We start from the raw sequence: 14,942 nt of genomic DNA, 5'->3' as shown, positions 1-14,942 counted from the left end.
AATACAATCAAAGTTGAACACAACCAAAACCCGTGAATCTTCCCACCTTCTATTTTTCATCTCGGACGAGACTGTTGTACTTGATGGTGGGTATTGAGTAGAAAGCAGGGCTTTTGGTTTTGGTAGAGTGGAAGTTTAAATTAATAATGTTTCATTGTATGAATATGATTGAAAGATTCTTTGCATAAAAAAAATAACCAAACTATACATATTTTTCTTCGAAAAAATTTTGTGGGTCGAGTCATAATTTCAACAACATTTTTATTTTTAAGTTTCTGCTCTCCGTTTTTATTGACCTCGCAAAACATTTCTAAAGTTTTCTATCCGATCTCGAGTTCAAAACTCTCCGAATCAGTATATGCACACGGAGTATATTCCCATCCCAACAATGTTTAAGGTTGTGTAACTCATTTTTGCTAACTTTGCACACACCTCCTCCACGATAACGACAATCAAAAAACTTTGCAAAGTTTGCACAGACTATTTTGCATTTCTTGCCATGTTTCCCTCTTTATGCAGCCACTCTTAAGCTAGAATGAAAAATAAATATGTATCGTTCGTCTCTCACACTCTTCTTGCCTTTTTTTCCCAATCTCCGCAGCCCTCGCTCAGTCTGGACTACTCATCGGTGGAAACGATTCTGCTTAAGAACGAGGGTGACTTCATAAGTGTCGAGCAGGGCAAGGAGCTTTCGCGCAAGAAAAAGCAACAGCGGGAGGAAAACATGCGGCAACTGCTCGACGTCACGAACACGCTGACGACGGAGGAAATCAAGGATTTCGAGATGAGGTGAGTGAATGATGAATATCGGATTCAATTGTAGCCCCCGGTATCCTCCGCCAGGACAGAGTACAAAGTTTGCATCTTTTTTCCGTAGCAATTTCCACAGCCAATTCACCAATAGCTGCCACTTGCAATCAAACTGTTCTATATAGTGACAGAACCACTTGAATAGTATTAATATAAATTAGTTTTCAAAGTATTATCATTCCATTCCCAGCTGAATGGACGATTCTATCTCTCATCAGGGAGAATGGCTTCTCCGGCAATCATTTCTTTTATAATCCTCACACTAACTAACCTCGTTCCAGCACTTTAAAATTGCATCATGTGGCACTTAACTTACATCGTTCAATGTTTGCACTCCAGCTCGTGCCGGCGCTGGCACTCCAGCTCGTGCCGGCGCCATTTTCTCCAGGCTAAACCGTTTTTTTCCTCCTTCTCAGAAAAGAGGAAAATTCGTTTCGCCTTCTAACGACCGATATTATATTATAGCATGGCGAGGTGCAACGTTTTTGCCTATGAAGCTAGTAAATGCACTAGGTACGACAGCTCCCTGAAGCTCCCCGGAGTCGATTAGGGACCACCATTCGAACCATCAGGTCGCATTTGCACGGGTCCTTTTTATGGCTCCTCAGGAGGGAGTAACTTTATTGATATGATTTATGTTTGTCATAGCGACTTCCGGTTCTCGAGCTGGCACAAAAAATGCGATAGTACTTTTCGCTTTTTTTTATTCCCCATTTCCGCCCTAGACGTTGTGTTTGTCGTCCGTCAGCATCATCAGAATTGTGGTCCGCATGCATACCCGAGTACCATATCTTTCGCGGTTTAATTAAACACGTTGCTGCTGCTGTTGCAACCAAATGCGATTTTCATAGTCATTTCTCTTCTGCTGACCAGTTGTAATAACATTACATTTTCTCCGGAACGGTTATAAAAGATTCTTCACACTTCGGCGGAGTTGTTTTGGGATCAGACGGGAAAAAAGTCGGCCTGTTGCGTCTGGATTGTTGATGATATTTTTTCTTCCACGGATATATTTAACCCATTCGATGAACGATTCATGACGACGGGATCGTGCTATTACGTTGTTGTTTTCTCGAGTGTGTGTGAAAGATATCGCTTTGTTTTTATTCGATGATACGAATTGGAGCAAAATCCAGCACTGAATATTTTCTTCGAAGTTTGTGATTCAACTTTCAGCATCTGATGTTGTTTTCGATAAACCATCCAAGAAGGTTCATTGAACGTTCTAGAAGTTAGAATGGATAAATACGAAAAACCAATATTTAATTACAAATGTAGACTTTTTTTCACATTCAGAAAATTAGAACATTTGTAACTTTGCTTCTTTACATTCATATAACGAACATTAAAATCAAAATACTACTGGAATTTAATTGACACCAAAATTTTGACGTAGGATTACGTCTTTCGGGAACATATTGGGAGTACAGATTGAAAAACGAAAATCGAATTTCAAAATGGATTGATACGATTTTTGCGTCAATCGGTTTCGGCACTTCATAACAACATTTTACATCGAAGAAAATATTATATGCCATGAAACTAATTATCGAACAATTAGTTAGTATTAGGCGTGCAAAATAGCACATTTTATACGTGTGAGTAGTTTTCATGTACGCTACGAGAAAATCTAGCTCACCTGTAGCGTTTGTCAAACCACGGTGAACTCAAACATCGATGCATGCAAAGATGCATGGGAGAGAGAGAGAGGAACGAATTCGTTTTGGGGGAAGCCACTTCAAAATGCAATGAGGACAATTTGACTGGGAAGAATGGAATGATACAGTCGAGTCGGTAGAGGGAGATAGCGACTAAACGCCCGACTCGTTTTGGCGGAGAAACTGCGTGAAGAGTCAAAAGTCATTTACCGACTGACTATCGATATAGTCAGTCGGTTAGTCAGCCGACTATCCTCAGTTGACTATGACTATGCCGCGCCCTGGTAGAGACTAAAGAATCGTCAAATTTGATGTTTCCATTGAAAGCTCAGTAAAGGTCAATGAATTGATAATGAAACGAAAAATTGAAGCTCAGTAAAGGCCAATGAGGATATAAGCAAGCCTCGACGGCTTAATTTCACGTACAATCCATTGTGCATAACGTTAGACGTTCACCCAAAATGAACGTGAAAATCGAGCAGTGTAATGAAATCGAAGAAGCAAATTTGCAGTGGCGGCATTTGCACTCACAATTATTGCTCAGTCATTTCCTGATGAATTGGCGGAAGTTTTACGTCAATCGATTTGGGTACTCCATAACAATTCATTACAATAAATTCAATTCAATGAAAAATGAATAAAGTAATATATTTTATGTACATGAATATGAAAAATTAGAGCACTGGAAATCGCAATCTTTTTCCAGTGTATCTGCACTCTGTAGAAATTAGAATACGTGACTATAATATGTCGCATGTTTCTAGGCTGACCAAATAGCTCAGAGTTAAGAAGGGGACACGCGAATCAAAAACTAAAAATGAACAAAAAGACCTTATATTGGAGTTGCAACTTAATTCGTTCCGTTTTTTTTTTGCACTAACACTCCTATACTCGCGCATTGGTCTGTCAGACCGAGAAATCAATAATTCGTTCATTTCTCAGAAAATATCAACACTACGACTTTGCGATTTTCTCTAGCTTCGTTATTCGTCGTTCGTCATCGTATAGCGTATCGCATGTGTTGGTACAAAGGGGACGTGTGCCACTTTTTCAACACTTTCGGTCTCACACACCGACGCGAATATAGGAGTAACTTTTTTGGACAAGTGCATTTTTTCATATTCTAGAATATTGTTGAATGAATTGTATAAATAAATGTTAGTGGCGTGGAATATTTATTGAATATAATGCATAAGATCATTACCGGACTATTCTTATTTTATTTCAGTCCCTTTTGTAACTGGATTGAACGGATCCATATATTAACTATTCGTCGATATATTCGTCGTTAGATTCCTACGTTCAAAAGCAAAATATAAATGTTTGACTTTAGTATAGTTATTCGCTAAATATAATGGTCATACATATACACACTTGTGGAAGAATTTCACTTGTGGAAGAATTTCACTTGTGGAAGAATTGTAAACAGTAAACTATAAACTAATCGGTAGCTTACGGTAAATTTTAACAGTTACAGTTTCGGGGACACTTTTTTATAATAGACAATATCGACAATAAAACAATAAAAAGAAAAGGAAGTTCCTAGAAATTCTTTTATATCATCTTTTCATGCCCCATCTAGAAAAAGGCTTCAATTCTTAGTTCACCAAGAAAACAAAGAATATTAGAAATATGCAAACTTTATATTCCAGAACCTTTATAGTTATCCAGAACGACGTTATACATTCTTCTCTTCGATAAAAGACCCGAAAAACACGCAACAACTGCATGAAATGTAAAAAAAAATTTGTTTCGAGCATGCAGTTATGCTATGTTCTGATTCTTACTCCAATGGAACCACAATCGATTAATACGTTTTTATGTTATTTTATAGCTCTTTATACTTCCATGAATTATATCCAGTTGCTTACTTTTAATTAATAACAGTGGAAAATTCGAATGTCGTTATTTGTGTTGGAGTATCAAAAAATACTCTACTTTAAAGGAGGCTGAATTAGATGACTATGAAAACATAATAAAGACGAAGAAAACATAGTTTTTGGAGTTTTTTCATTCAATCACACCCTCTTCTTCTAATGAATGCCAATAAAGCCTGAAAAATACATAATGGCAACATTACAGAGAAGTTCAATTTTTGGTCTGTGACACCGTGCGCGAGTATACGTGTTATGATTTTGCACGCGAGTACAGGAGGGTCAATTGTTGCCTGTAGAAGTCGTTTGACCAAGTTTTTAGCAGCTCATGGTGAATCACACCAAATACAGAACATTACTTTGGCACCGTGAATATTCGACTCTGGCGTTGATTCTCTTGGTTGGCCGGACTTTACATAGGTTTTTTTGCGTTTTGGATTGTCTTAGTGAATCCATTTTTCAACCCCGGTAACGATTCGACGCAAAAAGGCTTGTTGTGCAAAACTCAAACGCTTGTAAACAATATTTGGTTGACAGACTTCACGATTCAGCAAAAATCAGCTGTCGCCGTCGAATATTTGAAGCACCTTGAGTAATCTTGTGGAACGGAACGAATTAGGTTGCTCACCAATACATTTTGAAAATTTCTATTGAGTGAATAAATCCTAGAATAAAACCAAACAATCATAAATTGCTAATAAGATGCTAATTTGTTATCTACAGTGAAGAAATATATATATATATATATATATATATATATATATAAATAAATATATATCGGTGATTTGTTTTGGGAGCACTTTTTACTCCCTTGCCCGGCAAGGCCCTTTATTGTTTGTATTTCTAAAACCAACATCACGTTCAATTGTTCCATGTTGATATTCTAGGCATAACTGTCCCACCATGAATTTTTTAGCCTGTAACCAAAATTGATTGATTCGAATGAAGGGATCTTTTCACATTCCATTAACACTTTCGTCGCCTCGTAACTCAGATATAAGTAACTCTTTCCTCGTTCAAATTGAATAAAATTTTTAAAAGGAATCGAATAGAATAGGCATCTAAATGTAACTATAGGATATGTAGAAAGTTAATAAAATCATAACCATATTATTATAATGTTTATGCTATACTTTTTTATTAATTTATAGCATGGATGGTTTGTGCTGCAGTTTTCTGCGGAACCCATATAATATGACTTTGGCATGTTATTGTTGTCAATTCGTCTTCAAATTTAAAAAAATATTGCTAGATTATGTGAAACTTGTCTACAAACTAAGTTTGATCTTCATTTAATTATTTTTTCCGCAAGTTGGGCTCCGCAAGAAACTCACAAACGTCGCGTTGGGCGACAAACGTGTTAAACAGTAGTTCTGTGCTTATGAAAAACGCAATGTACTGCTAAATCGAAATGCTTAATTCATTAACGACCAAGCTGTTAAATTTTTTTTTTGGCGAAAGCCATTAGTGTAATTTTGATTATTGACGCTTTTTCCCATCTTCCATTTTCCGGGAAATGACTGTTCGAAAAATCGAACATTGGCCGAAACCCGCACTTTTTATTTGCAAGTACAAATATACTGCAAACTGAAAGTCGTTTCAATTAGCAAATATACGGTATTCATAAATGCATCAATTTTACATTCCGGGACGAACAAGCACAGGAGGATGGAGGTCTCTAAGTATAAACTTAAATTAATCCCCCTAAGGTGAGATGTGACATTTCTTCTTTCATGTAATTTTAACTTATTACTGGCAGGTTTTTTCTTTCAAACGAAAGCATTTGCTGTTATTTTTATTGTTGGCCTTGAAGAAATGTTTATGCTTAAGAATCGTTTCTTCCCAATTATCCTTTTCCCGAAAAATCGAAATTTCCCGAATTTTCCAAAATCTGCAAAGTACCAAAATTATTCTAAAAAAAAGGCATTGAGAATTGAGTGGTTTTTATTCGGTCCGGCGGGAGAATATTCACACCGGCAATCTCATTAGAATCCTCGTTACACGCAAAGTACGTAGAATAGAAGGTAAGTGATATTTCCTGTGTATACACACGGAGAGCGCATGTATTACACACACAACGATGTTAGTAATAAAAAATCCTCGATTTATTCGAAGTTCCGAAGTTTTTTAAATATTTCCCGATTTTAAAAGTTCTAAAAATTAAAAAAAGTGACACAATCGCAAGTGAACCCGACGGTAAACACGATAGTGTACCACTTTTTTACTGCAAGTAAGGTTTTATGTAATTTTTTATCGATTTCATACTGAACAGTTTTTGTTTACTTCGGCAAAATGTTGAAGTACCACCTCCCGCGATGCCGGAACAGAATAATTTTGAATGAGATAAACTAATCGAATATAACCTCTCCACACATTTGTTTATCGGTTTTGCATTATTTTTATAGTACAGGTGCGATAATTTTACTGTTTCAAATTTTAAAATACTTAAGTAAACTGCTATTTCATCATTTCGAAACATATTTTGAAACAGTTCTTGCGTTAAAATTTAAAAAATAAAAAAAATTTATATGAATTCAATCGATGGTTTATTACTATTTTTTGCTTTTTTTCTTGGCTACCACGACTTGAACGAAGCAGGGAGTAGACTACCTTCTTATTCTACGTACTTTGCGTTACACGTACTGATCATTTTCTCCAGTACCTGCACACACGAACACACGGGCCGTAATCACTTAAAGTTATTACGGACAAAAAATCGTACAGATTTTCAATAATATTTGCTAAATTAATCGGTATTTGCAAACAGTCACAATTGAAAATGCAAAAAGAAATGAAAATCTTCCGTCTTCGAAAGTAAACAAACCAAAATGCGCTGCGGAGGTTAGATGTGTTGGTATTGGTTAAGAAGAGAAAAATGTTGGTTATGGCCAACGTTCGATTTTTCGAACACTCGATTTTCCCGGCTGTTATTTTCTTTTAGGAGGCCCAATCGAATGATTTATGTCCTATATCGCAATGTATGTTCTTTTATCAAAGTAATACTGTAGAAAAGTTCACATATTTTTGTATTTTATTGGGTACTAGCTAACCCGGCAAACTTCGTCCCGCCCATTTACTTGATTAATTCTCGAGTAATGCAGAAATTTGTGTTTTATTTGTATGGCAGCCACCCCTAAGAGAGGGGGGAGGGGTATCTAACCACCATAGAAACATTCATTGCACCCTAAAGTTTCCATATGCCTAATTTGGTTTAATTTGCTTGATTAATTCTCGGGTAATGCAAAAATTTGTGTCTCATTTGTACGGCAGCCCCCTCTAAGAGAGGGGGAAGGAGTATCTTAACACCATAGAAACATTTATTGCATCTTAAAACCTCCACATGCCAAATTTGGTTTCATTTGCTTGATTAATTCTCGAGTAATGCAGAAATTTGTGTTTCATTTGTATGGCAGCCCCCCCCCCCTTTGAGTGGGGGAAGGACTGTCTAACCATCATAGAAACATTTATTGCACCCTAAAACTTTCACATGCCAACTTTGGTTTCGTTTGATTGATTAATTTCCGAGTAATGCAAAAAATTGTGTTTCATTTGTATGGCAGCCCCCTCTAAGAGAGGAAGGAGTATCTTATCACCATAGAAACATTTATTGCATCCTAAAACCTCCACATGCCAAATTTGGTTTCATTTGCTTGATTAATTCTCGAGTAATGCAGAAATTTGTGTTTCATTTGTATGGCAGCCCCCCCTTTGAGTGGGGGAAGGACTGTCTAACCATCATAGAAACATTTATTGCACCCTAAAACTTTCACATGCCAACTTTGGTTTCGTTTGCTTGGTTAATTTCCGAGTAATGCAGAAATTTGTGTTTCATTTGTATGGCAGCCCCCCCTTAGAGAGGGGGGAGGGGTCTCAAAATATCACGAAAACCTTCCCCGGCCCCAAAAACCCCTACATACCAATTTTCATGTCGATCGGTTCAGTAGTTTCCGAGTCTATAAGAATCAGACAGACAGACAGACATCACTCCATTTTTATATATATAGAAGATAGAAGATAGATAGATAGATTTTAATTGAAATTGGAAACACCTTCCAAACATACTTGCTTTAAATAGAATTTATTGCCCAATAAAGTTATACAAAATTGGATGAACTAGATAGTAAGTGGTAGCTAATAAATTAAGCTATCCTTTGGTGCAAAAACATTACCATATGGTTGTCTTTTAAAGACATGAAAAATGATTAAGTTGCTGTTCGACTTTTCGAACGCTTGGCCTAGAATGGGTTAAAGCTTCTGGTAGACAAATATGCTAGAAAACTTTGAATGCGTTTTTCTCAGTTGCTGATTTTTGAATTTCAGCCGTCCACAAAAAGGGTCTTCCTCAAAATTGTTTTAACCTCAAATTTTTGTGAATGCATTAGACACTACGTGGTAATGATGACTACGGAAGAAGATCGTTATCATTTTCATCATATAATTTCTTTAATGCGGTACAAAAACATGTCAACGTTCCGAAAAAAAATCGCACAATAGAAAATACCTATTTGTTTCTGATTTACACTCACAGTGAGTAATTCAAATTTCCCAGTTGACAAAAACAAAGCAAACAACAAACAAATATAATATATTCACAGTATCTTTTCTCGTAATCCACCATTTAGCCCATTTCACAAGGGCCATTTGACGGAATGAATAATGCATGTCTGGCAGTAGGCCTTCCCAGTACCCAGTCAATTATTTATTATCCCAACAAGTAGGAAACTGTCCGCCACGATGGCCAAAGCAAGGAATCACAACCCAATTCATCCTACAACTTCAAGGCCCCTATCTTGATGTGGAAGCGAATAGGGGAATGGAAAGTCCTTCCTTAACTTTTAAACTCAATTTGATTGAAGCGGAACTGCGAGGACAAATCCTCAGCTTGAGCTGTGTGTAAAAAGCGGGACATTACGACTGGTCGGCCATTGGAGTGGATCGCATTCTGCGGGTTATGGTGGACTTTTTTTCCTCCGGATAAAGTGGGTTCACGATGGAAAAAAACACACAGATTGGAAAAATCGCAACCGTTGTGTATGTTCGTTTCCACCCAAGGGAATGAACTATTGAGAAGCACTGTCACGGGACAGACGAGTTGAAAGAGGTACGTATTTCTTCGAATTCTCGCCGGATTCTTTGAAGCAGCCAATCAAAGAACAATATGATTTTCATATGCCTTACCGTGTCGGAAACCTTTCCGTAAGTGACAACTCGATTGACATTCTCAGTTCGTTTCGCGCTTGAATAGAGCGGAAAGCTGTGTTTGTGTGAACATTTCGGCAATTCCGAGATGGAAAGAGATCGCTCTGGGGAAAACGACTTTCAGCACATTTTCACTTTAACCGATTGCCGGAAAATCTTGGGCGGAAAACTACTGACAGATGTAAATGCGCGATATGAATTGAATCATGACAAAACGGATTATATTTGTTGAGTGAACGCAAAAGATACAACATAGATTTTGATAAAAAAAAATTTCTAGGATTCGTTCATTTGCTAATTATTTGCTAGAAAATGAAACTCAATATTCTGACCCCACAAAACATTAAGACAGAATGTTAATTTGAAATGTGGAACGGTTCACTGTTAGACGGTTTCCTAATCGCTTGCTGTCGTCACGTATCATGTTTCCATCTTCGAAACGAGTCTTGTTATTAACACTAACACGAAACATTTCCCATCCATTCGCACGTTGCATTTCCCGCCCGCTTTTCACACCAACGTTTACTACCGAGTTTAAAATATTCGTTCGAATTTATCCCCGTCATTACACGCTCTTTATTCATTGTTCATAATTAAACCTCGTAAAACCCGCCCAATTCAGAGGGAAATCCTCGTCCGCGTCGTAAATTCGTCATCCATTATTATTCAACCCGAAACTGAAGAATGAACAACAAAAAACTGCGGGCGAATGAAAAGTGTATCACACGCGACAATATATGTGGATATAAATAACTTAGGAAAGTGAAAATTCTCGCGATGCAACCCTGCAGCATCTGATAGATGAGTCTCACGGGTTTGAGTATGTGTGTGTGTGTGTGTGTGCATACGTCATACAGCCACAGTTGGGGGGTTTGCGTTCTCGAGAGCAGTTTTATAACGTTGTAAAATGTGTCACCCTCTTGTCAAAGCAAGCCGGTTCCTGTGTGTGTACCGACTTAATAGACGCTTCATCATCGGGTTGATATTTTAATCATCTGATAATGACAGTTACGATCGCGTGAAATTGAAATTGTAGCATGATTTAGTGATTATCTATGATGGTTTTCTTATAGCTATGCAAGGTATTTGAGTTAAATGAGAATCGACTGGCGTCATAATCAGTAACTTCAGAATCAGCTTCAGCATCGAACCTATCTATCGGGCCTTTGTGAGCCAAACGGAAAATTCTTTGTTGAACCCCTAGCTTGGTCGGAGTTCAACGTGTTAAGCATCAATGACTGCAGATAATTTTTAATTAGTTTCAACTTTGAAAAGCCTCTTTAAGAGCCTCTAACTTTAGGATTTGGAAGCGTTTTCTGAAGTCCTACGCATAAGCACGAATACGAATCAATCCCCAATCCATTCATTCATTCCACACTCAACTTATGTGTGCGAAGCATCGCAATAGTAATCTGACCGTTATTAAGTTAGTATTTCTGCGTTAGTAAATTCCTAAAGTGTGTTATTCCTCCAGTGTAATCCTATATCCAAACCGTCTTTATCAAGGCCAATGGTACGGCCGAGACGGAAAGCATTGAAAACATACACAGAATTTATTTATAAAAAACACTTTATTCACAAAACAAAATATTACACAACTATACACTTTACTTACAACTATACAAAAAAAACACAATGTGAAGACTTAATCGAAATTAGCCGCAGGAATCCGTGCCTAGAATAGAAGATGGATAATTGCATTATTTTTCAATGAATATTTATTGTCACTTACCTTGGCTTCAGAAACAATCACCTGTAAAGAACATTGATTAGATTGATACTGCACATAATACTTATCATATCACAAAATACAACAACACAACAAAACAACATATAGATAATCACAACAAACGAACAAGCAAATTGTTAAACGACCGGAGCAGATGGAAACGAACCCGCTATTAAAAGTGTAATTGTTTATGGCGAAAAGACGCAACCCATACAACAATTCCACATTCAAATGACTATGGTACCAATCATATAAATAGGGCACGAAATGTTAAGAACAGTCAGTTTCAAATAAACTACCGATCAGTATAGATCAAGCGTCTTGATTATATTCGATCTCACCACATCATCGGTGGTTCAGAAAACGCACGTCTTTCGGTCCCAGAATCGAAGCTTGCTGATCAAGTATATTGGGGCGCGTGAATTTATTTAAGGAAGAAAATGGAATTTTATTACCTAACGATAACGATATCTGTAAAATAATTCGGACCGGCGAAATATTCCGTTATTCATCGTGCGTTATTATCGAACTTCAAATTCAACGACGGAGAATTATGTTTGGGAAACCTAAGAAGATAACCGAGAGAACTCCTATAAAACCAATGATACCAAAAATATATTCAACACGTGTAGTCCTTGTTCAACCCTAATCGCGGCGATGGAAACCTGAGAACTAAATCGATCAATCGGACCGGATATATATGTTTTCCGTTATTCGTCGCGCGCACTCCGTATTTGTAACTTCAATCGTGAAGGCAATCGACCCAGCGATATGTTCTGTTATTCATCGCGCGTACGCTTCGTAGAACTCCAATCGCGACGACCGAGAGTTATGTTTGGAAAACCTGAGAAGGTCACCACGAGAACACCTCTAACAAAAACGACATGTTTGCGTTTAGTTTATAAAGTGAATAACGGATGGAGATGCATTCAATGAAATCTTTTTCGACCAAATTATGCGGAACTCATATACGAGGGTCACTATTTATATTTCGGGAATTGGCAACACTGATGTCATGTGAGTCCATCTGACGGTTCCATCGTAAAGTTTGACATTTTTGACGATATACGTACTCAGAACATTTTGTCATACGGACGCTATTTGTTTATTTTATATTTAGTTGAATGTTTGGTCTCGGCAAAAAAATGGAACTGAATCGTGAACATTTTCGTGCGATGATTTTTTACGACTTTCGACGTGGATTATCATAACAAGAGTGCGTCAATCAACTTAATTTGACTTTTGGTGATGAAGCTCCATCAAAAACCACTGTGTATCGCTGGTATAGTGAATTCAATCGTGGTCGTAGTTCGCTGTCCGACGAGTTTCGTGAATGTCGTCCAAAATCGACTGTAGTGCCAGAAAACATCGATGCTGTGCACGAAATGATTAAGCAAGATTGTCATGTAACCTATTGTGAGATTGAGGCATCCCTAAGCATTAGTTCCACCAGCATATATGCGATTTTACATGATTTAGTTGTGCGAAAATTATGTTCACGTTGGATCCCACATAATTTGACAATCGCTCAAAAAAAAGGCTCGTGTCGATTGGAATAAATGCTTTGAAAATTGGTTTAAGCGCATGCAAAAGTGTATCGATCATCGTGGCGAGTACTTTGAAAAAACAATAAAAATATATTCGCAGCTTAACTATTTGTTTTTGTTCCTATTCCCGAAATATAAATAGTGACCCTCGTATCATTCCGATTTACGTGACCAAGCTTCACCAGATGCTCATGAATGATGGTTTCAGATACCTGTGGAAAATCTACTAATCGTATCGAGTGTATCGAGCATTTCAATTTCATTTTTATTCTGAAACCGAATCGAGATGTTTTGGTAATGATTTTCATCAGTTCTTGCGATGTTTTGATTGCTGAAAAACTTGCCATGATTGTATTTTGCGAATTATTATAAATTCAAACATTTTTTATACCAAAATTTCGAAGAATGTTTTTTAGCATGCATCGAACCCTAAGCTCTCATTTCTCTTTTTCTCAGCATTGACACCGCTATCCACCATTCGGCCATCAGAGCCAATGCTCGCTGGTCATACTCTTATCGAATAAACGGCAACAACTCGTTACTGATGTTGTTATCACTTGTTCAACATGTCAGCAATCAATTACCTCTTTCACGTTCATATATTTATTATTTCTATTCGTCCGCAAATAAATGACCACATTCAACTGTTTACTATCTGGCGGCAGGATGATCGATCCTGACGCAACGCTCAATGTCGGATTTGTATAATAATTAATTTAATTAAACCAGTCTATGGTTTTTGTTCCCGTTGATACCCGATTGCGCCCTGTGGAATATGACCCACATTCACCGGTCGGTTCCGGGGATTGGCGTCATCAGTCGACAATGTACTTCATCATGTTAATTATTCATTCCGTTATATGTACTGATTAGATCGATTATTGTAACTATTTGTGTACGCAAACCTCTCAATCAAACATCAGTTCTAGCCATCCGTCATCAAACAGAGATAAATGGCTAAAGTGTGCATATTTGATTACATGTCATTCGCACAAAAATAGATATTAACCGACTGTGGCAGCAGGAGTGCATTTATGTTTTACCACGCGCAATTTGTTTATTTGCAAACATCCATCAATAATCTTTTTTTTTTGCGTGTCCCCACCGGTACTCTCATCTGTAGCATCCTTGGCAACCGATTCCAATATTTCATTCCCACGTCGTTTGATCCAATACGGGGGAATTGATGTTCATTTGCTATCCATTGGGGCGGCGGAAATTGAAAAGAAGTGATTCCATAAAAGCAAGACGATGAAAGACTTTGTCCGTTCGGATCTACAAAGCCAACGGTGAGAGGACAAGCAGCGGGCGATGGCAGTCAAGTGTACCGGAGACGGTATTTAGATTTGTATTTTGATTTCAGAGGTACTCCGATTTCCTGATGTCCGTAGAGGGCAATTTAACACAGTAGTAATGAGCAACGGAGAGAGAGTGTATTTGATTAAACCGCTGAAAATCAATTGGATTAGGATGAATTGTTTGTTCGCGCGACAAATTATTTCCCTCAAGTGTTTGAGCCGGATTTTGCTGAAGCTTTGCAGCACTCCAATGGAGACTTTTGTCAAGCAAATATTTACAATGTTTCGAAATTAAATTATTTTGCGATTTCCTCATCGAGGTGGTCTTTCCCTAGAATCATTTAGCACAGTTGACCCGGCGAACTTCATCCCGCCCAAAATTGATTTTTTGATGTGAATACTTTCAAACATACATGTTTTCTTGCTATGCAAACGTTCGAGAGTTCAATCGCAGAACTTTTGCGCTTACCAACACATCTGGCGATCCATTTTTATTTATATAGATAGAAGACGATTTAGGAGTGCGTTTTTTCACCTGAAAATCCATTTTCACTTTCGAACAAAGATCAATTTCGTTAGCGCAATCATCAAATGGACTAACAACCCTTATCACGAGGTAATTGTAGTACATATGGGAATTCTATTTTCCGGTTTTTCTCATTTTCCTTCATGGGTTTCCGAAATTTTTCAATATGTGTTTCATGTGTTTCATTTGTATGTGAAACCAAAATAAAAGATTTTGAATGCTTATAAGGTAAATGATTTTGGTTAGTCCTGTCGAACATATTATCATGGCCTGTCCATTTTTTTTTTGAATGCTCTAATTC

The 14,942-nt window shown here is 37.4% G+C and overlaps 1 protein-coding gene across 2 annotated transcripts in view; it reads left to right on the top strand.

Annotated features, from left to right (window-relative positions):
- Positions 1-14,942, top strand: part of LOC129764372 (uncharacterized) — a 330,024-nt gene that overhangs the window by 229,104 nt on the left and 85,978 nt on the right. For both annotated transcript variants that reach the window (XM_055763369.1, XM_055763370.1), the window contains one exon: positions 602-789. In XM_055763369.1, coding sequence (XP_055619344.1) covers positions 602-789 — 188 coding nt within the window. The remainder of the gene's footprint in view (positions 1-601; positions 790-14,942) is intronic.

The sequence above is a fragment of the Toxorhynchites rutilus genome, chromosome 2, assembly GCF_029784135.1.
Source record: "Toxorhynchites rutilus septentrionalis strain SRP chromosome 2, ASM2978413v1, whole genome shotgun sequence".
In the NCBI taxonomy this organism is placed as follows: Eukaryota; Metazoa; Arthropoda; class Insecta; order Diptera; family Culicidae; genus Toxorhynchites; species Toxorhynchites rutilus.
This window is presented reverse-complemented; position numbering and strand designations above follow the sequence as displayed.